Genomic DNA, 27,335 nt, shown 5'->3' with positions numbered 1-27,335 from the left:
CAGTGCGGCCGGCGTTGCGCCGGGACCGCTAGGACATCAGCTTCTGGATGAGGCTTATGTCGTAGGCGCGGCCCCGCCTGTTTCCTCGCGGGGGGACCGGGTGTGTGCCTACCTCTGGGCTGCCGGCCGGAAAGGAATGGGGGTCTGGGGGCAGTTCGACGAGCGAGCATGCCAGTTCGGGGGAGCGTGCGGATTACGGCGTGAGTGTTCCGGCTGCGGTGGAGCACACACGCTGTCTCGGTGCTTCCGGATAGGGGGTCGAGTCGGGGATGCTGCTCGGAAGCGGGTGGACGCCGGTGATACGGGCGTGGATGCTTCCTTTTCTGCGTAGGTATCCGGAGAGGGCGGCGGCGCGGGTGCCGGCGTTGTTTCGACATGGCTTCAGGATTACCTGTCGCTGCCAGCGGTGCCGCTGGTGGCGAAGGAGTTGAAGTCGGCATTGCAGCGTCCGGGGTTCGTGGCTGACAGGCTACTAGGGGGGTGGCGGACGCGGGGGGCCGTTTGGGGTAGGCCTTGGCCCAACTGGGTGGTTTTCCCATTGGGGGTGGTCCCCAAGACGCAAGTGGGGAAATGTTGACTCTTCCATCGCCTGTCGTTTCCGATAAGGGGGCTCAGTACACGGTTATTGACCCAGCGGTGCACGGTGTCCTGCACGTCGTTCAGCGCGGCAGTCCGGTGGGTGCGGCGGTGGGGTCAAGGGGCACTGATGGCCAAGGCCGATGTGGAATCGGCATTCCGGCTGCTCCCTGTTCCTCATGGGAGCTTTTGGCTTTGGGGTTCCACTGGCGCGGAACTATGGTTCAGTTGCGGAGGTTGCAGTCAATCCGGGGTCAGCTGCGCTTCGCTGGTAGGATCATTCCCATGGGAGGGATTTTCCGCGGGCGGCTGTCGGCGGCTACGGGGAGGGTCAGCGTTCTGACGCACTTAGTGCGCCTGGGTAGGGGCCATAGGGAGGATTTGCGGGTTTGGCAGGAGTTCTGGGCTTCCTACAATGGTAGGACAATTGGATGGCGGGCCCGGTTAGCGACTTTTACATGGCCTTGGCCACAGATGGGGCGGGTTCTACCGGGTACGGGGCGTTATTTGAGGGGGCAAGTGGAGCGCGGGGCCTTGGCCAGAGACATGGGAGGCAGCGGCTTTCCTGGGGAATCTGGTTTTGTTGACACTATTTCCGGGGGTGTTAGCGTTGGAGCTGTGGGGGGAGGAGTGTCGGGGTTTGAAGTTGCGCATTTACGACGACATGGGTGTTGAGCAGGTGGTTAGCCGCATGTCAGCTACTTCCCCTCCGGTTACACGGCTGATGCGGTAGTTCGTTTTTCGTTGTTTACAGCTGCATGTTTTCTTTACGCTGTACGCATCTCGGGCGTGGCAATTGAGCTGGCTGACTCCCTGTCTCATTTTTCAGGGGGACAGATTCAGGGAGCTTGCTCCGGGCGCGGAAGCGGGAGAGGTCCCTTGCCCGGGGTGGATTAGGTGGCTGCGGGATGGCTCGGGCAGTTGGTGAGCGCGTCTAGGTGGGCGGCCTTCTTCACGGTTTGGGCAAAATGGTTGGTTCTGGTTCGGGAGCAGGGGTCGGTGATCGGGGACGCGGTAGGCGGCGGTTTGTGCTCTACTTTGTGGCCAGAAATGGGGGGCGAGGGGTGTCGGTTTCCTCGAGTGGCCGGAAACTGGCGTGTTTTGACGTTTTGTTTAGCTCGTGGTGGGTGGATGGTAATAAATAGAAAATAAAAAAAAAAAAAACGCTAAGATTTCTGGGTGCGACGGGCGGTAAAAGGTTATCGCGTGCAGAGCTGGACGGGGGATGCGCGGAGGCCGGTCCCGTTCACGAACCTGCCGGCGATCTGTTATCGGCTGGGGTTTGTTTGCTCTTCAGGTTACGAGGCGCGGCTGTTCACAGCAGCGTTTTCTTTGGCTTTTATGGGGCGTTTCGGATCGGGGAATTGGGGAGCCCGACCGAGAGGGTGACTGGGGGTCTGTTTAACGGCATGGTGCGTTTGGACGGGATCGGGTGGGGCTCTGGCTGCGCAGGTCCAAAACGGACCAGCAGGGGAAGGGGGTGCTGGTGTCCCGGGTTTGCCCCGTGGCAGCGGTTCAGGGTTTTTGGGAAGTGTGCCGGGGGGCCTTTCCTGTGGGATGAGGAAGGGTCCTTTTTTGATCGGGTACCAATTTTCGGTGTTCCGGAAGTGTTTGCGGGAGGTGGGTTTGGATAGCAGGGGCTTTGCGTCACACTCCTACCGCATCGGGCGGTCACTGAGGCTGCCCGGTGTGGGCTGGTTGAGACGGCAGTTCGCTGGAGTGGGAGATGGGAATCTCGGTGGTTTCGTACGTATGTTAGGCCTCAGTTGGTGGTGGTTTGAGTGGGTTTCTATTAAAAAAAAAAAAAAAAAAAAGAAAAAAGAAAAATAAATAAATAAATAAATAAATAAATAAATATATAAATGGATAAGTGGACACGCATGCACAACGCAAGTGGAAGTTATTTACATATGTGCAGGGTGGTGTGGCTGTTTTCCTGTGGAGGTGGGTGCAATGGTGGTAGTTGACGGCTGGTTTTGTGCTGTTGGTTTTCTTTTCAGATGGAGGTATGGCTCGCCTTGTCTGGATCGTGGGGCACTCCTATGTGTGTTTGGGGGATAGGAGAGGAGACCAACGTCCTGGGGGCAGGCAACTCGGTGTTTCTCGGAGTGAGGCTTGCTTGCGGGGGTTGGGGGTCCCGGGGGTGAAGTGGGAACGTTTGTTCGGGGAGGTTGAGCGTCATGTGTTGCGGGTATAGTGGTGGGCTGATCAGACATTTTAGCCGGGACGGTATGGCGCTAGGCTCGTTTGGTCGGGGGCATCATTGGACCCGTCTGAGGGTACACAAGGTGGTGGGGTGGTTTGGGGCCCAGCATAGCGGGTTCGTGGTTCGGCACCGGGTGCTGCCGTGCGATGGGGTATGTGCGTTGGACGGAATGGGGTTGCACTTAGCCGAGGTGGGGATCGATGGGTGGTCCTTGGGATTGCAAGACGGTATTCTAAGGCCTTGTGGGGGTGGGGTGGCCCTTAAGGGTAAGGGAGTCACCCTTTCGGGCTGTGGCGGTGTTTGTCTGGTGGTCTTTGACGGTTGGCGGTAAATCAGAGGTCATCTGATAAGGGGTGGGGGGCCCATTGCTATTATGGGTCCCTCCGGTGTATTCCTGAACGTTGGATGGAATACCTTTATGGTTATCACTGTCGGAAGTTGTCTCCGAGCGGTCACAGCTGGAGGCCTGGTTAAGTGGAAGTGGGTACCGCAGTGAGTTGGTTGTTTGGTAAAATATGGGTCACCGTCAGAGATCACCAGACCGGGCATGTTATTTATATGCTATTCGTTATACCTGATGTTGGTTATGGTTAGACATATATATTTGGCTATTTATATATTGAGATATATATTTTGATTGGAGTGTTTGAGTAATGGTAATAAAGGCTGTTATGGCCATTTTACTCCAAAGCAAGGTGTGGTCTCATCATTCAGGGTTGTGGTAAAAGGGGTGGGGGTTGGAGTGGAATGGGTAACAGGTAAAAGAGGGACCTTTAGACTACCCTGGTCATGTATTATGATGGATGTGCTTATCAATATCAGAGCTGCAGCACTTCTGAAGTATTTTATGAAACGATCATAAATGATGTTACCGTTCTCCGACTGCCACCAGGCTTTCTTGCGATCCTCGGCAAATGTGGTAATGACATTTTCAATGCGGTGACTGATGGGGTTGGTCAGCCGGTTAAAAGGCCTTCTGGAGTCACACACAAAGCACTTCTTCTCATCCTGGTGGACAGATAACAAGCACTGATCACAATACTGCACGCTGGAGAAAGAGGCTCAGCTGTATTTAAGGCTTCATGCATTCATGCTTTCTAGGCTTTCAAGCTAGCCACAATCATTGCAATCTGTTCATACAAGCATGGTGGCTTAGTGGTTAGCACATCTAACTGAGGCCGTCCATTGCCCAGGGAAAGAATCCAGAACTGCAGCCCCCTCCCCCACTGTTAATACATGCCATAGAATGAAGGTACCACCCTGCATCTATTCTTTGCTCCCTTGCTTCTCTGTGCCCAGGGCAGCTTCCACTCCTGCCCACACATAGGCGTGCGTACAGGGTGTGCCAGGTATGCCTGGGCGCACCCTAATCACCATGTGCGGCGCAGATTTCCCCTGTTTAAACCGCTGATATTTCACCAAAGCCCCATAACAGAGCTCATAAAAAAGGAAACTAACAAAAGTAATAAAATGTAAAAAAATTATAAAAATAAAAACTACTGACACCAATCCCTGCCCTACTGACACTGTCCACTGCTCTATTGACACCGTCAGTATAAATACACAGTCATGCACACACATGTATGAGGTACACATCCTAATGCAATAGGCTGTGCACACCTAGGTGCCCACCCATTGTCTTGGTTCTGCTGGTGTGCTCAGTCAGGGTTGCCAACCGTCAGTAAATTTACAGACAGTTTGGTAAAATCTTTTTTTTTTTACAACTGTCTGTAAATATCAGGGGCTGATAAATTGTCATGCTGTGTTGACTTATTAAGTGTAAAGCAGACAAATTGCTTGTAATGTGTATTGTCAGAGTTCAGTATTGTGTTTATACTGTTTAAATATCGATTGTTTTAGATGTTAACAGCATCAGGAACGTGAGGAGAAAAAAAAGCCGATCACCGACTTCAGTGCAAGGGACATTGATTCCTGAAGAGGAAGAGGCGAAGCCGCCTCATCTGTGCCCACCAATACCGCTTCCCAGTGCCACCTGCCAGTGCCCACACAGTGCCACGAATCAGTGCATAAGTGCCAGAAATTAGTGCCACCTATCAATGCCCACGAGCGCCACCTATCAATGCCCACCAGTGGTGCCAATAAGTGCCTATCAGTGTCACCTACCAGTGCCAATCAGTGCCCATCACTGCTATCTATCAGTGCCCATCAGTGCCAGCTATCAGTGCCACCTATTAGTGCCCTTCATTGCCACCCATCAGTGCCCATCAGTGCCCACCAATGCCATCTATCAGTGCCCATTAGTGCCACCTCATCAGTGCCATCTATTAGTGCTGCCTTATCAGTGCCCATCAATGCAGCCTATCAGTGCCCATCAATGCAGCCTCATCAGCGTACATCAATGAAGGAGAAAAATTACCTGTTTGTAAAATGTATTAACAAAATATAAAACGATTTTGTATTTTTTTTTTTTAAATGTCAGTCTTTTTTAATTTTTTTGTAACAAAAAATAAAAAACCCAGAGGTGATCAAATACCACTAAAAGAAAGCTCTATTTGTGGGGAAAAAATGTTAAAAATTTAATTTGGGTACGGTGTTGTGTATGACCACGCAATTGTCGCTCAAAGGTCTGGGCAGAGGGGGGGGGGGGGGTTTAGGTGCCCAGTAATCAAGCGGTTAAAAGGAGTTGTGTCATTTTTCAGGTCGTCAGTAAAAAATGGGCTTCACCAGTAAACGTTCTATGTTTTGTCAGCTGCGGGGGGGGGGGGGTCAGCAGCACTGTCCTCAGTTCAGATACCGGACAGGACAATATCTGCATGGAGTTTGCTATTCTTCCCTGTGATTGATCAGCACCTGCACAGTGAATTTCTCTGGTCCGTCTCAGAAGCGCTGCACAGAGCACAGCGGGAAAAAAGCCCGGGATTCCAAATTGATGGGTTGGCTGCCTGGGCACTGACAGCTCAGCGTTGGCGGAGGACAGGGCCGTCTTTAATATTGATTGGGCCCTGGGCAAAAATTTTCTTAGGCCCCCCTCCCACCATGCAATTTCACTCTCCACCTTCTCTGAGACATAAAATAAATTTTAGCTAGACTTAAAAACAGTTTACTGTATCAGATCAGGCAGTGATTGCCTTTGGTTGCCAGAGGTTACAGCATATCATTACCGCTCACTGACTGGTGGCTAGAGGTTACAGCACTCCTTAAGGCTGACTTAAGGATGATTTCTGCTTGTTGATTGGCTGCTAGAGATTACTGTACAGTAATACTGCTCACTGGTTGCTATAGGTTACAGCATATCATCTCCTCACTGCAGCGGGACATGATATAAATATGATTACTGTCTTTATTTACATATCAATTTCGTTGGCCTCAGCTATTTACATATGCATGCCACTGCTATTTACATATGAATGCCACTTATTTACATGTAAACACAGGGTCTGCAGGTGAGTCATCTGTATACAACAATAGGGCAGAGCTGGGCAGCATTAGTAGCAGCACTTCACACTGAGATATCAGGACACATCGCAGGACTAAAACTTCAAGGGAATGTAAACTGGCATAGTTGGCAAGTATGAGGCAACTGCTTTGGGCCCCACAACAATGACAGGGCCCAGGGCAGCTGGCCTTTTTGCCCTGCCTTAAAGATGGCCCTGGCGGAGGTAAGTACAATCAGAAGTGGGGATGGTATACATAGGGTTGCCACCTTTTCTTCAAGTCAAACCCGAACACTTTAGCGGTGCACAGCAATTTTTTTTTATAGTATAAACTATACATATATTTTGCTACTAAATAACATTTCTAATCATATGAAGTTAATAACAAGAGTTCCCTGTTACATCAGAGTTCACAGAGTTCCTCTTTACATCTGAATTTGCAGAGTTCCCTTTCACTGTAAGACTCTGATGTAAGGGAGAACTCTGGGGACTCTGACATAAGGGATGCGCTGGGAACCCTCATCTAAGGGGGAACACTGAGAACTCTGATGTACGGAGAGGACTCTGATGTAAGGGGAAAGGCTGTGGCCTCTGGTGTAAAGGGGAACTCTGATATAAGGGGTGCTCTGAGAACCCTGATTTGCCTTAGTGTACTTACTCAGAGGCAAGAGAGTGAAGGGGGGAGACTTCAATCACAGATAGATGGATGGTGAGATGGATGGTGAGCTCACTCACCTCTTGACAGTCAACACCTCTCATCCAGTTGGATCTGAGGCTGCTGGACTTCAAATTTCTAGCCCAAATTTCCCTTTTCTGAGGCACAGTGCCAGGGATTGGAGTGTGGGCAGACAAAGAGGGGTAGGGGTGGGGGGGGGAGGGGGGAGAGGTGCAGATCGAGCCCTCTCTCCTCTCCCGTCTGTATGTGTTTGGGGGGGAGTTGTTAATGTTGGCTTTGGGGAGTGTAAAAGAGAGTAACAGACACTCTCAGCTTAGACAACTGCAGCCAGAAAACCTGCTGGGAAGCCATAGGCCAGTCTAAATAATGTGTCCGGGTTGCAGACAGTCTGAAACCCGGACACATGATTCCAAACCCGAACTGTCCGGGTGAATCCTGGACAGGTGGCAACCCTAGGTATACAGTGTAAGTTCACCTATTTATTTTTCCGTAACGGTGCTGCCTGCAGAAAACTGCAGGAGGGGGGCGAGGACGGCAACAAAACCCTCACCTGCTTTATCCAAAGCTACAAAAAAAAAAGTTTTGCCTTTAGATATTCTTTAGATCTCATGGATTAAACTGAACAAGGACCAAAGCTTTGTTTTGGCTGTTTCCATTGTGCCTTGTATGTATGACTGGCATTTCCCCCTTGGTATGTCTGTAGGGTTAATGTCTGTTTCCTAATTGGCAAATCATTACAGGGGAATTTTCATCCTACTTTTGTATGGTGGGTTAGATGGCTATTTTTTATTTTTTTCCCTTTATTTTCTTTTTCTATTCTGGGAATTTGGCTGTGTCAATGCAACTTTCATGGGTGAAAGGCCAAATCTAGTTTTTTTTTGTGTGTTTCTTTCGAAAACATGTAGCTGGACTGAGAAGTGATAAATCCAGAGGAAGAGGCTTCGGGAGGTCCCTGGGGGGGGGTCCCTGGGGGGGTTCCGGGGCAGGGAAGAGGGACAAGAGGAGAAAGGGAATGTGAAGGGTGGGGAGGACAAATGGCAAGATCTAAAAATAAGAGGAAGTGAGAACTTTCCATGAAGCTGCTCTCCGATGGGCCATACTGGGGGGCTTCAGGCTTATCAGTATCAGGGCCACATCATACATTTTACAGATATATGCCAGGGGAACAACAAAAAAAGTTTTATAAGTCAAGGAATAATAAATGAAATAATAGGTTTTATTTAAATTGTCTTTAGGATTAGAATGATATGATTCAGAGCAAAAGAGAAAGAACTTAAAGCGGAACTTTAGTCATTTTTTCATCTTTCCATCTATTAAATCTTCTGCCCTCGTTTTTGTTTTACCTTTGGATAGTAAAATGTTTTTTTTTCTACTAGTAAATACATTTGTACAGCCCACTTCCTGTTTCTTGTCTGGTTATTAGCCTAGGCTTATGACATTATCCACAAGGGAGGGAGAGGTGAGTCATAAGAGGGCCAATGAGAGCTGCAGAGCTGGAGGTGTGTGTCTGTGTAAATCCAGGAAGTGAACAGGCAGCAGCTTCGGCTGCCCACAGTTAAAAATGTCTGCAGCCAGACTCAGTGGAGGGAGATTTCTGCTGCATATTTGGCAAGTACAGAATCGCAGTATATATAAAATAATATGAAAAGTGGTTGGAGGGAAGCTTCAGAATGGCAAAGATGTTTTTATTACAAATTATATGAGCAGACTGCAGTTCCTCTTTAAGTAAAACAAAGTTCCAAGGTTTCCCATACATCAGGGTCCACATCAGAGGAGAGTCCATATCAGAACCCCCCCCCCCACCCTTACATCAGGGTCCCCACCAGTGTCCTTCTTTATATCAGTGTCCCCCTTTACATCAGAGCAGACTCCCCATTGGAGCTCCCTCCTTACATCAGGGTACCTATCAGAGGCCCTCCTTATATCAGTGTCCCCAACAGTGTCCTTCTTTATATCAGTGTCTCCATCAGAGTAGAGTCCCCATCGGAGCTCCCTCATTACATCAGAGACCCCCTTACATCAGTGTCCCCGTCAGAGTCCCCCGTAACATCAGGGTCCCCTTTACATCAGGGTCCCCAACAGTGTCCCCCTTTATATCAGTGTCCCCATCAGAGCTCCCTCCTTACATTAGGGTCCCTATCAGGGGCCCTCCTTACATCAGTGTCCCTATCAGGGGCCCTCCTTACATCAGTGTCCCCATCAGGGCCCTCCTTTACATCAGGGTCCCCAACAGTGTCCCCCTTTATATCAGTGTCTCCATCAGGGCAGGGTGCCCATGAAAGCCCCCCCGTTAGATCATTTTCCCTGTGACTCCCCTAGAAAATCTAAGACTAAATTCTACAGGAGTATGGCTAGCGCAAGGCAAGAGGAATAAGACCTCAGTGTGGAAGTAGCCCCTAACTGCGATGAGAAGGTCCTAACGCTGGGGGTCTGCAAGGTACAGACTAAGGACTCCTTCACAACAACAACTTGCCCAACACGGTCTCAACACGAGAACGATGTCCCATGGCTTCAGCTTATGACATGTGTGAATGCGGAAAATACTGTTTCATTGCCACTAGATGGTGAGGACAATTATAGGAAGCAAGTATGCTCCTCTGCACCATCTAGTGGCCATAATGTGGTATTTTCGGCATTCGCACATTCGAATTGCAGGGAATATAGCTGGAGTACATTCAATTTCGTACTAACTTGAACAAAATTTACATGCAGTTTTGCTGGACAAACAGTAATGCAAATAAAAAACAAATATACATCCCATAGTGTGTTAAACATTAGCACGCATTAAAGTATATGCAGTTTTGATAGTATTTTTTTTTATGAAAGCGCAAATGTAATGATATATGTAAATGAGGACAGACATATTTGCTCATTACATATGCAGGCTCTAATTCTTGCTTAGCAGTCTTGGACAGTGATTATCTACTGTCATCTCACTGCAAATTCATGAACAAGCAAACACGTATGAAGACTAATTCCGGGGGAGTTACTAAAACTGGAGCATGCCGAATCCGGTTCAGCTGTGCATAGTAACCAATCCGCTTCTAACTTCAGCTTGTGCAATTAAGCTTACAATAAGGCTAGGTTCACACCGGAGCGATGCGGGAACGCCGCGAATCTGCGGCGTTTTCCCGCATCGCATGCCTCCCGCCGGCAGTTCACACTGCCCTATGCGGACTGCTGGGAGTGTCAGTGAAATGTTAATGACACCCCTAGATCAGTCCGCATATCGCAGTGCGATCTGCAAACTCGGACAGGAATCGGATCGCATGGTGTGAGCACCCATGCGATCCGATTCTGCTGCGGACCAAAAAAAGGGTCCAGTGCGAGTTTGCGGCGGGTGCGATGCGAATTCAGCCATACTATCTGTATGGCTGAACTCGCATCGCACAGAGATCGGATGTGATTTGCACTGCAGTGCGGTGCGAATCACATCCGGTTCTCGCTGCCGCAGCGGTGTGAACCCAGCCTTAAACCTAAAAAGCTGATTGGTTACTATGCACAGCTGCACCAGATTCTGTGTGCACCTGTTTTAGTAACTCTCCCCTATTGAGTTCAGTACTGTGGTCTACACTTTGAAGTACTTTGTGTAAAGTGATTGTAGTAGTCAGTCAGTGATGCCCCTTGCCATGAAAATATAAAACTATAGCACCACAAGTAAATAAAAATGTGAAAATCAAGCTAACGAACAATAACAACAACTAAAAAGTAAAAAAAAAAAAAAAAAATAAAATAAAAACATTGAAAATAAACTAAAACAGTTTCCATTCATTTTTTTTGGCTCTATAGAGGTTCGTTAATCAGTAGCACATTTTGTTTGCACAACCTCTTGGCACGACTCACCTGAAGATGACTCACAATACAATAGGGTTGCGCTCTCTGGAGCCCGCAGGTTGACGTGGCCTTGAGTTTGTCAGCGCGGCCAACAAGCAGGTCCCCGGTGGCCGGATAGCAGCTGCCTTGAGAACATCCATGTGGCTGCTCGGGATATTGGGACAATACGCCCACCACTAGAGCTGTTGGCAGGAATGGCAGAGTTAGATGTTTGTACAGATTTTTATATCATCAATCTCATTAGTACATGCTACTCACAAAAGTTTTACACAAATTGACAAATGTCGAAAGACTGGAACAAAGATTTTTGGGGAAGGAGCGCTTCCTGTAGTCAAAAACTGTTTTGCATAACATTTGGGCTAGGATGGCACATCTGTTCTAACAACAGTCCTGTGGTTTTTGACTTTTTAGAAGTGTTGGTTCTGCAGAGTTGTTGGCCAAGTTCCAACCTGGGCTCTATCTGCATGGAGATTGTACATTCTTGTACATTCATGGTATATGTGTTCTGGGGTCTACAGACCACCATGGCTGCCTATGTCCATTTACCAGACTCCTTTTCCCCTCAACCACATCCCAGCCAAGATGGCTTTGCAGAGTTGCTGGCCAACCTCCAACATGGGCCCAATCTGAATGCAATTTATGTTCTTGAAGAAGGTATGCATTTCCTTCAAGTGCTTTTATTTCTACTGACCACCATGGCTGTCCATATCCATGTATCACAGTCCTTTCTTCCACCATTAAACACTTTTCCCGCTCAAATACATCCCAGCCAAGGTTAGAGCTTGGTCAACAACTCTGTAAAGCCCCCTTGGCTAGGATGTGGTTGAATAACATTCAGGCTAGGATGACACATCTGTTCCAACATTAGTCCTATGGTTTTGACTTTAGACAGAAGTTTTGGGCAATTGCTACTTTGTAAGATGACTCTGCGGAGTTGACCAAGTTCCAGCTTGGGCCCTATCTGCATGGAATGTTTATGTTCTTTAGGATGGTATGTGTGTTCTCATTTCTACTGACGACCATGGCTGCCCATGTCCATGTACCACACTCCTTTCCCACACAACCACATTCCAGCCAGGATGGCTTTACAGAGTTTCTGGCCAACCTCCAACATGGACCCAATCTCAATGCAATTTATGTTTTTTAAGAAGGTATGTGTTTCCTTCAAGTGCTTTTGTTTCTACTGACCCTCATGGCTGTCCATATCCATGTATCACATTCTTTTCTTCCACCATTAAACACTTTTCCCGCTCAAATACATCCCAGCCAAGGTTAGAGCTTGGTCAACAACTCTGTAAAGCTACCTTGGCTAGGATGTGGTTGGATAACATTCGGGCTAGGATGACACATCTGTTCCAACATTAGTCCTATGATTTTGACTTTAGACAGAAGTTTTGGGCAATTGCTACTTTGTAAGATGACTCCGCAGAGTTGGCCAAGTTCCAACTTGGGCACTATCTGCATGGAATGTTTATGTTCTTTAGGATGGTATGTGTGTTCTCGTTTATACTGATGACTATGGCTGCCCATGTCCATGTACCACACTCCTTTCCCACACAACCATATCCCAGCCAAGGTGGCTTTGCAGAGTTGTTGGCCAACTTCCAACTTGGGCACTATTTGCATGCAGTTTATGTTCTTTAATAAGGTATGAGTGTTTCCTTCAAGTGTTCTGGTTTATACTGACCACCATGGCTGCCCATGTCTACTGCCACACCCCTTTCTTCCATCACCATACTCCTTTCTTACTCAACCATATCCCAGCCAAGGTGGCTTTGCAGAGTTGTTGACCAAGCTCTAACCTGGGCCCTAGCTGCAAGGCACTTGCATGTTTTTTTAAGATGGCTCTGAATTCTACTGACAAGCATTGGTGTCCATGCCTTTGCATCACATTCCTTTCTTCTAGCATTACAATCCCCCCACCCCCCCCCCCCCCCACCCCACAACTACACATAAACCACTTTACTATTCCTCAAATAGGAGAAGTGATATGGACTTGCCTGCATCTTCTAAATGACAGACAGTAACAACCAGTCAGGAGTGTTAGCTAGAGCATGGTTCCACCCAGGCAGCAGGTGCCCTTGTTCTGATCCTACTGACCAGGACCAAGTTTAGACATGCTCCCAGCATTTTGAGGAGGGACATGTAAAGTAGGGTCAATAAACCAAGGCACTAAGTAAGGGATCAAAGTTAGGGACGTTATTGTTGCAGATAGTGATGTGATTGGTCAGTACTGTAAATGTGGGCAGCACGAAGGCTAATTGGTTAGCACTTCCACCTTGCAGCACTGAGGTGGACACTGTTGGGGACCCTGATGTAAAGGGGGCCCTGATGTTAGGGGGGACTCTGATGGGGACACTGATGTAAGGGGAGTCTCTGATGCCGACCCTGATGTAATGAGGGAGCTCCTATGGGGACTCTGATATAAACGGGGACACTGTTGGGAACCCTGATGTAAGGGGGGACTCTACTCTCATGGGGACACTGATATAAAGGGGGACACTGTTGGGGACCCTGATGTAAAGATGGAGCTCCGATGTGGACTCTACCCTGATGGAGACACTGATATAAAGGGGGACACTGTTGGGGACCCTGATGTAAGGGGGGACTCTAATGGGGACACTGATGTAAAGGGGGTCTCAACCACGACACTACCTGCCTGGAGTTTGCATGTTCTCCCTGTGCCTGTGAGGGTTTTCTTTGGGTACTCCAGTTTCCTCCCACCCTCCAAAGACATGCTGGTAGATATATTGGCCCTGGTATTTGTATGTGAGTAATGGGGCGTACACACGATCGGACATTCCGACAACAAAATCCATGGGATTTTTTCAGACGGATGTTGGCTCAAACTTGTCTTGCATACACACGGTCACACAATGTTGTCGGAAAATTGCGAACGTCAAGAACGCGGTGATGTATGGCGAGCCGAGAAAATTGAAGTTCAATAGCCAGTGTGGCTCTCCTGCTTGATTCTGAGCATGCGTGGCGTCAGAATTTGTGCGTCAGAATTGTGTACACACGATCAGAATTTCCGACAACGGATTTTGTTGTCGGAAACTTTGAGATCCAGATCTAAAATTTTGTGTGTCGGAAATTCCGATGGAAAATGTCTGATGGAGCCTACACACGGTCGGAATTTCCGACAAAAATCTCCCATTGAGCATTTTCTGTTGGAAAATCCGACCGTGTGTACGGGGCATTAGGGACCTTCGATTACAAGCTCTTTGAGGGCATGGACTGATGTGAATGTACAATATATTTGTAAAGTGCTACGAAAAATTATCAGCGACAGCGCTATATACTGTAATAAATAAATAATGCTTTTGGGAACCACCTAAATTGCCATTCTTTCCTCACAAAAAAAGTCCAGAAACCTTTACTTTATAACTTAATACACAATTAAAAGAAACCTCTTCTCTTCTTTGCAAACATGGTATTCAGTTTTTATACTGAAATCTACATGTAGCTTGGGGTCAAACTACAGGCATCCCCTGCAATGTCCATTGATATAACCTTACTGCAAAATTGGGACTGGCCAATGTGATCACAGCACGGACAGAACATCTCACTTACCAGAACGCTAACATCGACCTTCCTGTATACCAGGCATTAACCCTTCCTAGACCTAACATTACCCTTTTCCTATAATTGCAATTTAGCACTCCTCTTGGGGCGGTGTGCAATGGAAATGTAATATAGCATGCTAACATTTCCATCTCAGGGTTAGGTTCTTGGGGTATGATGGGGAGAAAAATAAATCGGGTGCCAATCACTTTAGACTTTTTTCAACTTTTTGCTGAACTACATTTTCAGGAGAGAGGATGTAGGGGTGTAGGATACCCAAAGAGATAGCAGCAAAAACTGGCCTACACAGACTACAAAGTCATTTTCAATGTCCAAAACCCCAATTCAGTGTAGCTAGTGTTTGCCTTTCTCAGGTTTAGTTATTAGTACCCGAAGAGCCTCCTCACTGCCTGCCTAATGCCCTCTTAAAAGCAAACCACTTTGGACCACTTTTCAGAGGAGTGGCTATGGGAGTCACATGTGTACCCTAATACTAACCCTCCTTGTAACCCCAACACTAACCCTACTTGTAACCCCAACACTAACCCTCCTTGTAACCCCAACACTAACCCTCCCTGTAATCTCAAAACGAACCCTCCCTGTAGGCCTAACACTAATCCTTCCTGTAAGCCTTACACTATTCCTCCCTGCAGCCTGCGGGAACCAGGAGACACATGAATGCTGCCCTTTATCACTCAGATATTTCAAGTGACTAGACTTTGGTGGTGTGTTGCTCCTGGTGCTAGCCTGCTGCAGAACCCGCCTTTCTGGTCTTTTTATACCATCTATGGCCGCCTGTGGCATACGTTTTTTCTAGCGCAGCAATACATCTAGGTATCCCAGCAGTTTCTGGTCATCTTGTTTTTAGGAGTTACAGCGCACCATGTCCCCGACATTACAGCGGGAGAGAGAGTCGTGCCAACATCGGAAGAAGAGAAGAAGGAAGATGAAGCAGAAGAAGAAGACGGCAACGAGAAGACCGGGCCAACGCTAGTAAAAGAGCTGGAAGAAGACAGTGGAGGAGCCCGGCAGAAGAACCGGAGAGCGGGAGAAGAGGCCGGAAAGCGCAGAGAAGTTGGAAGAAGACCCTCGAAGTCAGAAGAAGACCCCCAAAGTCGGAAGAAGACCCCCAGACGGCGACAACGACAAAGGAGAAAGCCGGGCTCCTCCGCTAGCAAAAGAGCGGCAAAAGAGCAGAAGATAGAGGAGGAGCCCGGTGAGAAGAACCGGAAAGCGCGGAGAAGACCCCCAGAGCTGACTAATAAACTACTTAAAAAACCTGTGTTGTGTGTTTTTTTTATTGCCACTTTTTCCCCCAGGTGAATGGATAGGGGTACGATGTACCCCATACTCATTCACATAGGGTGGGGGGGGCGGGATCTGGGGGCCCCCTTATTAAAGGGGGCTCCTAGATTCCGATAAGCCCCCCGCCCGCAAACCCCGACAACCAATGGCCAGGGTTGTTGGGAAGAGGCCCTTGTCCTCATCAACATGGTGATAAGGTGCTTTGGGGTGGGGGGGCCGCAGGGCGCCCCCCTTCCCCAAAGCACCCACCCCCCCATGTTGAGGGCATGTGGGCTGGGCTGGTACGGTTCAGGAGAGGGTCAAGTTTGAGTCAAGTCTTCTTTCAAAGTCCGCCTGAGCCCACACACGGTTGAATTGTCCGGCGAACTCTGGTCCGCCGGATAGTCCGATCGTGTGTATGGAGCATTAGTCAGAATGTCTGCCGTAATATCGCAGTCCCGCTGTAAGCCGCTGATCGCTGCCATTACAAGTAAAAAAGAAAAAAATTTATAAAAATATCCCATAGTTTGTCGGCGCGATAACTTTTGCGCAAACCAATCATTATACTATAGTATTTTATTGTATTATAACTGTATTGTCTCCCTTTTATATTGTAAAGTGCTGGGTAAACTGTTGGCGCTATATAAATCCTGTACAATAATAATAATATACGCTTATTGGGATTTTTTTTTTATACCAAAAACATGTAGCAGAATACATATTGGCATACAGTAAATTGTTGAAGAAATTAGATATTTTTTTCCTTTTTTTAATTGGATATGTTTTATAGCAGAAAGAAAAAAAATTGTTTTTTTCTTAAATAATTGCCTTTTTTTTGTTTAAAGCGCAAAAAAAAAAAAAAATAAAAAATAAAAAAACGTAGAGGTGATCAAATACCACCAAAAGAAAGGTCTATTTGTGAGGAAAATGTGTTTATTTGGGCACAGCGTCGCACAACCGCGCAATTGTCAAAGTAACGAAATGCCGTATCGCAAAATATGCTCTGGTCATGAAGGAGGGGGGGGGGGGTAAATCTTCCGGAGGCTGAGTGGTTAATTAGAAAGCCCTCCTTGTCAGACCTGAAGGACGGACAGTTGGACATCCTAAAGAGGGATTGTCTATCCTGATGGGAGAGACATTTGGGGGGATGTGACACCTGCTCCGTTTTTGTCACGGCCCGTCGGGCGGACGCAGAAATACACTGCCGAGAGTTCCACAGTCCTCTAATAAAAATACAATCCCTCCCAGAATAAACTCTCCCAGCAGACTGGGTGACACCTCTGCATATATATATATATATATACTGGCTCCATCCCTGGACAGGGCCCCTGTGTGCTGACTGCTTATCAGCCCTTTACACATTCCTGGGCCACCTCCCTGCAGCACACAATCCCTGCCAGGACAATTTGCTTTTTTGTTGCCATTCCCATCTAATCATTTCCCGGGAAGAATTTTGATCCTGTCAGTTATTGAAATTTCCAGAGTCCTCACTCCCACATTCCATCCGTACAATCCCTGCTAACAGAGGGCTGAGCCCGGGGGGGGGGCTCCCACCTACTGACGCTGCAGGTTCAACGCCGCCGGCCCTGTAACCCTTTGCACCCCCCCTTTAAGAGAATCCGTCGCGGTTGGGATTATGGCGGAATCACACTGTCCAGCCTTTACAAGTTACACTTTTATGGTACTGGATATCGCAGGGAATGGTTACCACTTGGAGTACAGCTTCTCAGTGCTGTGATAGTTTGACTGACAATGACAAAGTCATGTACCCAAATTAATTTTATATCATTTTTTTTTTTTTGAGAGAGAAATCGCTTTTTTTTCCCTGGTATTTATTATTATTATTATTATTATTATAATAATACAGTATTTATATAGCGCCAACAGTTTACGCAGCGCTTTACAATATAAAAAGGAGACAATGCAGTTATTTTTTTTTTTTTTCTCCAATGCAAGACTTTACCGAAACAATACTCAATACAAAATCGTGAGTTAAAGCAACTGTTCAGTTTCGAGCCCCCCTGCTTTTCATCAAGCTTTTACAAAAGAAAAACAAACAGTGGAGAAAAAAAAAAGATAAATAAAAATGTAAAGAGACAGAACAAAAATAACATGTAAATACATAAAAAACAAAACAAAAAAACACAACAATACAATTATAATACAATATATATATAGTATATACGCTATATTTCCAAAAGTATTGGGACACCTGCCTTTACACGCACATGAACTTTAGTCGAGTCTGAGTCCGTAGGGTTCAATATTGAGTTGGCCCGCCCTTTGCAGCTATAACAGCTTCAACTCTTCTGGGAAGGCCGTGCACAAGGTTTAGAAATGTGTCTATGGGAATGTTTGACCATTCTTCCAGATGTGGACGAGAAGGCCTGGCTCGCAGTCTCTGCTCTAATTAATTCCAAAGGTGTTCTATCGGGTTGAGGTCAGGACAGTCAAGTTCCTCCACCCCAAACTCGCTCATCCATGTCTTTATTGACCTTGCTTTATGCGCAGGCATGTTGGAAGAGGAAGGGGCCATCTCCAAACTGTTCCCACAAAGTTGGGAGCATGAAATTGTCAAAAATGTCTTGGCATGCTGACGCCTTAATGCCGCGTGCGCACGATCGGAATTCTTGTCAGAAAAAGCTCTGATGGTTTTCCCGTCGGAATTCCGACGGAATTTCGCTCAAACTGTCTTGCCTACACACGGTCACATGTAATTCCGACGGTCAATAACACTGCGACATACAACACGTTCGGCACTATAAAAGGGAAGTTTAATGCTACCGAGCGGGAGTCTAATTGTTTCCGAACATGCGTTGGAATTTTTGAGTGTCGGAACTGCATGCACACGATTGAAAAATCCGATAGAAAGGTTTTCCGTCGGAAAAATTAAGAACAGGCTCTCAATCTAAAGACCATTGGAAATGCCGACAGAAAAAGACCGATGGGCATTCACACGGTCAGAAAATCCGATCAAAAGCTCCCATCGGACTGTTTCCATCGGAAATTCCGGCTGTGTGTAAGCGGCTTAAGAGTTCCCTTTACTAGCTGATGAGGCGGCACTGATGGGCTGAACTGGTGGGCACTGAATAGGTTGCACTGATGAGGAGGTATTAATATGCAGCACTTATGGGCACTGGTAGGTGGTACTGATATGTGGCACTGTTAGGTGGCAATGATGGGCACTAATAGGTGGCACTGATTGGCACTTATAGGCGGAACTGGTGGGCACTGATAGGCGGTACTGATGGGCATTGATGGGTGGCACTGATGGGCATTGATGGACAGCAGTGATGGGCATTGATTGGTGGCACTGATGGGCATTGCTGGACAGCAGTGATGGGAATTGATGGGTGGCACTGATGGGCACTGATGGGCATTGATGGGTGGCACTGATGGGCATTGATGGACAGCAGTGATGGGCATTGATGGGTGGCACTGATGGGCATTGCTGGACAGCAGTGATGGGAATTGATGGGTGGCACTGATGGGCATTGATGGACAGCAGTGATGGGCATTGATGGGCAGCACTGATAGCCAGCACTGACTGGCATCACTAATGGGCACTGATTGGTGGCACTTGTGGACAATTTTATATATATTTTTTTGGAACTTCAGCTTTAATACACGTGGCTCCACTGGCAAAGAAAAGATAAAAAAATCTGATAATAAAAATGTTCCTTTATTAAACACCCTGGGACTTCTCCCGGGTCTCTGGAAGCGAAATATAGGCCAACGCTGTTTTCCGGTCCACTTGTTTTTTTTTTTTGTTTTTTTTTATTTCATACCTTCCATTGTTACTTTTAGGATTTCCTTCTGCTGTGATCAAAGCCCGGCACTTGCCAGAGATACAGCAAGAGGGGAAAGTATTTTATCATTAAAGTATATTATTAGGTATTGTTAGCCATGGCACAGCACAAAACACGGTGTTACCTTAAAGAAACGCATTGTGTTGCATTGGGGGCCATAAATAAGTTAACAAATAAAAGAAAAAAGAAAAAAATGAAGAGGAAAAAAAATGACAAAGGATTGCTTTAGAGAAACGCACTGCAAAAACATTGCAAACATTTGATTCCAGGCTCAGTTGACCACCCATGTACAGTTTTCTTTGCTCAGCTGCAATAAATAAAAATTCATGCTTTAAAACAATACACATAACACGGGTTGGTGTCCTTCAGTGTGTTTCAATGTGCATTGACATCCATTATGATATGTTGATTTTTTGATGACTTTCCATTGATTTCAATGGAAAACGCAACAGGGGTAAAAACGCAAAGCTTTGAATAGGTCCATAGATGTGAATCAGGCTTAGACAGTTGTCACCGAAACAGGTTTCCCTAATGCAAGATTTACTGTCACCTCCCGTTCTCCAATCCTAATTCCCGATGCAAATCAGAGTCCTCCTTACTTGGGTCCCATTCACAGCCCCCCTTACATCAGGGTCCCTATCACAGCCCCCTCCCACATCAGGGTCCCCATCAAAGTCCCCCTTACCCCAGGCCCCCATCAGAGCCCCCTTTACATCAGGGTCCCCATCAGAGCCCCTCCCCTACATCAGGGCCCCCATCAAAGTCCCCCTTACACCAGGCCCCCCATCAGAGCCCCCTTTACATCAGGGTCCCCATCAGAGCCCCTCCCTTACATCAGGCCCACCTACACATCAGGGTCCCCATCAGAAACCCCCCCCCCCCACATCAGAGTCCCCCTTACATCACAGTCCCTATAAGAGTCTCCCTTACATCAGGGCCCTATCAGAACCCCACTTACATCAGGCCCACCCCCCCACATCAGGGTCTCCATAAAAGTCCCCCTTACACCAGCCCCCCCCCATCAGAGCCCCCTTTACATCAGTGTCCACATCAGAGCCCCTCCCCTACATCAGGGCCCCATCAGAGTCCCACTTACATCAGGCCCACCCCCCACATCAGGGTCCCCATCAGAGCCCCTCCCCTACATCAAGAGTCCCCCTTACACGGTCCCCATAAGAGTCTTCCTTACATCAGGGCCACATCAGAGTCGCACTTACATCAGGCCCATCCCCCTCCCACACCAGGGTCCCCATCAAAGTCCCCCTTACATCAGGACCCCCTTTACATCAGGGTCCCCATCAGAGCCCCTCCCCTACATCAGGGTCCCCATAAGAGTCCCCCTTACATCATGGTCTCCATCAGAGCCCCCCTTACATCAGGGTCCCCATCAGAGCCCCTCCCTTACATCAGTGTCCCCATCAGAGTCCCCCTTACATCACAGTCACCATAAGAGTCTCCTTTACATGAGGGCCCTATCAGAACCCCACTTACATCAGGCCCACCCCCCCACATCAGGGTCCCCATAAAAGTCCCCCTTACAGCAGGCCCCCCATCAGAGCCCCCTTTACATCAGTGTCCACATCAGAGCCCCTCCCCTACATCAGGGCCTCATCAGAGTCCCACTTATATCAGGCCCACCCCCCACATCAGGGTCCCCATCAGAGCCTCTCCCCTACATCAGAGTCCCCCTTACACGGTCCCCATAAGAGTCCCCCTTACATCAGGGCCCCATCAGAGTCCCACTTACATCAGGCCCACCCCCTCCCACATCAGGGTCCCCATCAAAGTCCCCCTTACACCAAGACCCCCCCTTTACATCAGTGTCCACATCAGAGCCCCTCCCCTACATCAGGGCCCCATCAGAATCCCACTTACATAAGGCCCACCCCCCACATCAGGGTCCCCATCAGAGCCCCTCTCCTACATCAGAGTCCCCCTTACATGGTCCCCATAAGAGTCTCCCTTACATCAGGGCCCCATCAGAGTCCCACTTACATCAGGCCCACCCCCCTCCCACATCAGGGTCCCCATCAAAGTCCCCCTTACACCAGGGCCCCCTTTACATCAGGGTCCCCATCTGAGCCCCTCCCCTACGTCAGGGTCCCCATCAGAGCCCCCCTTATATCACAGTTCCCCATGAGAGCCCCTCCCCTACATCAGGGTTCCCATCAGACTCCCCCTTACATCAGGTTTCCCCTTACATTAAGGTCCCCATAAAAGTCCCCCCTACATCAGGGTCCAGATCAGATTCCCCTTTACCCCAGGGACCTCCTTACTTGAGTCCCATTCGGAGACCCCCTACATCAGGATCCCCATCAGAGCCCCCCCCCCCTGCCGTACGTCAAGGTCCCTAGCAGAGTCCCACTCACATCAAACCCCCTACATCAGGGTCCTCATCAGAGTACCCTTTACACCGGTGTCCCTATCAGAGTCTCCTGTTATATGGGGCAACGGGAGTTGACGCAGATACCATATGCCAAAAAAAAAAATATTATATATATATATATATATATATATATATATATATATATATATATATATATATATATATAAAATATATTTTATGTATATATGTTTTGGCTGAACCCCCAACAAGACATGTATCAAATAATATATCATAAGTGCTGTTTAAACTGTTGGTGCTACATAAATCCTGTATAATAATAATAATATTATTGCTTTGAATGAAATCCCCAGTATGAAAACTGATGGGCTGATTACAAGGTCAGCACGAAGTATTAATGGCGATACCGCCAGGCCGCGCAGGAGCAAGGTACTGCGTAATAGAAGCCTTGCGGGTAATACATTGACTGCCAATTGATTTGTAAACATCTATTAATATTTTATTAGGTGCTGATAAGTAAGCTAATCCTCTCATTGAAAATGAATATACAGCCCTGTTTCCTTTTGGAATTAAAAAGGAATAAAAAGATTAGGCTTTTTTAGGATTGTCCTGCCATAAAGTTGTATACTTCTGCCCTAAATTCTACAACTATCCCTCTATCCCTCGTGTCATTCACAACATCATCAACGAATGCAGAAAACAACAGCAATCAGAGCTCAGGATGACTATAGCCTAACTCCCCACTAAATTCAGAATAGGGACACTTCCAGCTTATCACAGGGTACCTACCTACAGGCTTACTATAAATAGAGGACAACCCCACGTGGACCAGATTGAGGTTTCTACATTAACGTTGACTAATAGCTCTTAATTAATGTATGACAAATACGATCCAATGAAAATAAGGCTTTCTTGGCACGTTATCGGGTTTAGCAAGAGCTCCTATAGACTGTTTGGTGACCCACCATGTGCATTATGTCACGGCGCTAGGACCTGCCGCCTCGCTTCCTTGTATGTTCTACCATGGCTTCCAGCATTACCTCCTCTACAAGCATGATGTAGACCTCAAGAATGATGGCTCCTCTGTGGAATCTTTAATTCCTAATCTACTCTAATGTCTGACATTTCACAACTTTATCTACAAGACATTTTACCAGCACAGCTGTGAACATCTGTGGGACGGTTGTATCCACACCCAGCGACCAGGGGAGGACGGGTATGATTCAGCCATCCTCCCTGATCTAGAATGTAGTCTACAGGTTCAGAATGCAACCTCTGACCAGAGCGGTCATCCCATCCTGCAATGTAAATCTAAACTGGTCACAGTGCCTGCAAAAATCACACCCTGCGCCATCGTTTCTTTTATCCACCCACGTATCTACATCAGAGGGCTCCAAAATGTCTGTATATTTTACAAATATTTGTGGCCCAAAAAATATCCACTTACATTGGGGCTCTATCAGAGCCTCCCTTACACCAGAGTTCCCCTAAATTATAGCCCCCTCTTACATCAGGTTCCCCATCAGAGTTCCCCTTACATCAGATTCTCACTTACCTGTATTTCAGAGCCCCCCTTACACTAGAGTCCTCATTAGAGCCCCCTTACATCAGGGTCCTCAACAGAGCCTCCCTTGCATCATGGGCCCCATCAGAGTCCTCCATTACATCAGGATCCCCATCAGATACCCCCCTTTACATCAGGGTCCCAATCAGAGCCCCTCTTACATCAGGGTCTCCATCAGAGACCCCCTTACACCAGCCTGATAAAGAGGTCCTGCGTGGCTCTGAAACATTTCTTTCTGCTGAAACGATGTGATCATTGATTAAAGATGCAGACCCATTTTTGGAGATCATGGTGTGCTGGTGACATTACTTTCTTCTTCCCCTTACATCAGAGTCTCCATCAGAGCACCTCTTAATCAGGGTCACTTTCCAAGCCCCCTTACATCAGGTTCCCCATCAGGGTCCCCCTTAAATCAGGTTCCCGCTTACATCAGGGTCCCCTTTACATAGTACACAGTATATAGCAGGTGAGGTTGAGAAAAGACACAAGTCCATCAAGTCCGACCCATGTGTGTGATTATATGTCAGTATTACATGGTATATGCCTGTATGTTGCGGTCGTTCAGGTGCTAATCTAATAGTTTTTTGAAACTATCAATGCCCCCCGCTGAGACCACCACTTGTGGAAGGGAATTCCACATCCAGGCCGCTCTTACAGTAAAGAACCCTCTACGTAGTTTAAGGTTAAACCATTTTTCTTCTAATTTTAATGAGTGGCCATGAGTCTTGTTAAACTCCCTTCTGCAAAAAAGTTTTATCCCTATTGTGGAGTCACCAGTGCAGTATTTGTACATTGAAATTTTATCCCCTCTCAAGCGTCTCTTCTCCAGAGAGAATAAGTTCAGCGCTCGCAACCTTTCCTCATAACTAATATCCTCCAGACCCTTTATTAGCTTTGTTGCCCTTCTTTGTACTCGCTCCATTATCAGTACATCCTTCCTGAGGACTGGAGCCCAGAACTGGACGGCATACTCCAGGTTAGGCCGGACCAGACGTCAGACATCAGAGTCCCCATCAGTGTCCCCCTTACATCTGAATTCCCCCTTACCTCAGGGTCACCATCAGAGCCCCCTTTAGAACAGGGTCCCCAACAGAGTCTCCTTTATATCAGGTTCCCCATCAGAGTCACCCTTACATCAGACACCTGCTTACATCAGGGTCCCCATCAGTGTCCGCCTTACATCAGGTTTCCCATTAGAGCTCCCCTACATCAGGTTCTCCATCAGAGCCCTCCTTACATCAGGTTCCCCATCAGGGCTCCCCTACATCAGGTTCTCCATCAGAACCCTCCTTACATCAGGGTCCCCATCAGTGTCCGCCTTACATCAGGTACCCCATAAGAGCTCCCCTACATCAGGTTCCCCATCAGTGTCCACCTTACATCAGGTACCCCATCAGAGCTCCCCTACATCAGGGTCCCCATCAGTGTCCGCCTTACTTCGGGTTTCCAATCAGAGCTCCCCTACATCAGGTTCTCCATCAGAACCCTCCTTACAGCAGGGTCCTCATCAGTGTCTGCCTTACATCAGGTTCCCCATTAGAGCGCCCCTACATCAGGTTCCCCATCAGTGTCCGCCTTACATCAGGTTCCCCATCAGAGCTCTCCTACATCTGGTTCCCCATCAGAGCTCCCCTGCATCAGGTTTCCCATCAGAGCTCCCCTACATCAGGTTCCCCATCAGAGCCCTCTTTACATCAGGGTCCCCATCAGTGCCCGCCTTACATCAGGTTCCCCATCAGAGCTCCTCTTCATCAGATTCCCCATCAGAGCTCCCCTACATCAGGTTCCCTATCAGAGCTCCCCTATATTAGGTTCCCCATTAGAGCTCCCCTATATTAGGTTCCCCATTAGAGCTCCCCTACATCAGGTTCCCCATCAGAGCTCCCCTACATAAGGTTCCCCATCAGTGTCTGCCTTACATCAGTTTCCCCATTAGAGCCCTCCTTATATCAGGGTCCCCATCAGTGTTCGCCTTACATCAGGTTCCCCATCAGAGCTCCCCTACATTAGGTTCCCCATCAGAGCTCCCCTACATCAGGTTCCCCATCAGAGCTCCCCTACATCAGGGTCCGCATCAGTGTTTGCCTTACATCAGGTTCCCCATCAGAGCTCCCCTACATCAGGGTCCCCATCAGAGCTCCCCTACATAAGGTTCCCCATCAGTGTCTGCCTTTCATCAGTTTCCCCATTAGAGCCCTCCTTACATCAGGGTCCCCATCAGAGTTCCCCTACATCAGGCTCCCCATCATACACCACTGATCGTAGCTCCCGCCAAGGAAAAATCTTGTAGCGGTTGGATGTGGCCTGCAGGCCAATTTTCCTTTATTTCAATATTTGATATGAGAATGAAGAAGGGACCATTATGTGATCGAATGTTTCCTTTATAGCAGTGGCCATGAACCCTGTCCTCAGGGTCCACTAACAGGCCAGGTTTTATGTATTACCTTGGGGAGATACAGACTAGAATACTGCAATCACTGAGCACCAAATGATATCACCTGTGATGTATTTCAGTTATCCTGCAAACCTGGCCTGTTAGTGGGTCTTGAGGACCGGGCTGATGACCACTGCTCTAAAGCCTTCCACCATTGAACTCTATTCTCCGCACACTAGCAAAGGATCATGGGAGATGGAGTTCAGGAACAGCTGGAGAGCCGGGCTTTGCCAACCCTTCCATGGCTTCATCCTCAGCACATTCCTCTGTAGACGGAGAAGGACGGGTTGTAATGATATCAAAATGAAATTATAAGAAGAAAATTATGTTACGGAATAAGTATGTATTCTGGCTCGGAGCTTCTCCAGCTGCAATGGCCGCAGAACAGGGATCTGATTGTTCGTGGCACCGATATGATGAGAACTCCGAGACATTCCAGCTATGGTGAGCGGTGCCAGCGCGTGTTCCTGTGCCGTCACTTCGCTCCATCTGGATCTGGAAGATGTGGACTCATCTCTATCCTACTTGATGCTGAACAATGTGCTTCATATAATCCTTCTGTTTATATCGCGGGGAAAGATCCGACTATTTCCACTTCGCTTCTTTTTTTATTTTTATTTTTATTTACAAGCGCACTTGTAATTAAAGCGGAGCTCGCTGGAAAATGTAAAGTATGCTAACACTGTAAATAAAATGTCATAAAATGTAGCCAATAAGGGTTGATTTATCCCCGGTTCGCACTGCTGCAACTTCATCAAAGTCGCATGGAAGCCACATCAAGTTGCAATACAAGTCGCACAACTTTGAGCTTTAGACTTGCATTTGGGGTGGGGTGGGGGGTGAAGTTGCGGGACCCTCCTAGCATCCTAGTTCCCCTGTATGTAGGAATGTAGCCACCCTTCCTTAGTCTCACTGTATGTAGGAAGGTAGCCACCCTGCTTTAGTCCCACTATATAAAGGAACGTAGGCACCCTGCCTTAGTCCCACTGTATGTAGTAATGTAGCCACCCTGCCTTAGTCCCACTGTATGTAGGAATGTAGCCACCCTGCCTTAGTTTTACTGTATGTAGGAATGTAGCCACACTGCCTTAGTTTTACTGTATGTAGGAATGTAGCCACACTGCCTTAGTCCCCCTGTATGTAGGATATAACCACCCTGCCTTAGTCCCACTGTATGTTGGAATGTAACCACCCTGCCTTAGTTTTACTGCATGTAGGAATAAAGCCACCCTGCTTTAGTCCCACTTTATGAAGGAACGTAGCCACCCTGCCTTAGTTCCACTGTATGTAGTAATGTAGCCACCCTGCCTTAGTTCCACTGTATGTAGTAATGTAGCCACCCTGCCTTAGTCCCACTGTATGTAGTAATGTAGCCACACTGCCTTAGTCCCACTGTATGTAGGAATGTAGCCACCCTGCCTTAGTCCCACTGTATGTAGTAATGTAGCCACACTGCCTTAGTCCCACTGTATGTAGTAATGTAGCCACACTGCCTTAGTCCCACTGTATGTAGTAATGTATCCACCCTGCCTTAGTCCCATTGTATATGGGAAGGTAGCAACCCTGCCTTAGTCCCACTGTATGTAGGAATGTAGCCACCCTGCTTTAGTCCCACTTTATGAAGGAACGTAGCCATCCTGCCTTAGACC

The 27,335-nt window shown here is 47.7% G+C and overlaps 1 protein-coding gene across 3 annotated transcripts in view; it reads right to left on the bottom strand.

Annotated features, from left to right (window-relative positions):
• The window catches only part of LOC143927536 (laminin subunit beta-2-like), a 169,809-nt gene that overhangs the window by 118,971 nt on the left and 23,503 nt on the right, over window positions 1-27,335 (bottom strand). For all 3 annotated transcript variants that reach the window (XM_077451656.1, XM_077451655.1, XM_077451657.1), the window contains exons 3-4: window positions 10,697-10,869; window positions 3,655-3,790 (exon numbers count right to left, since the gene is read on the bottom strand). In XM_077451656.1, coding sequence (XP_077307782.1) covers window positions 3,655-3,790; window positions 10,697-10,869 — 309 coding nt within the window. The remainder of the gene's footprint in view (window positions 1-3,654; window positions 3,791-10,696; window positions 10,870-27,335) is intronic.

The sequence above is a fragment of the Lithobates pipiens genome, unplaced genomic scaffold (genome assembly GCF_037356315.1).
Source record: "Lithobates pipiens isolate NorthernLeopardFrog02 unplaced genomic scaffold, aLitPip1_a1.2 Scaffold_23, whole genome shotgun sequence".
NCBI classification, from domain to species: Eukaryota; Metazoa; Chordata; class Amphibia; order Anura; family Ranidae; genus Lithobates; species Lithobates pipiens.
The sequence above is the reverse complement of the archived record's forward strand: the minus strand, read 5'-3'. Positions and strand labels throughout refer to the sequence as shown.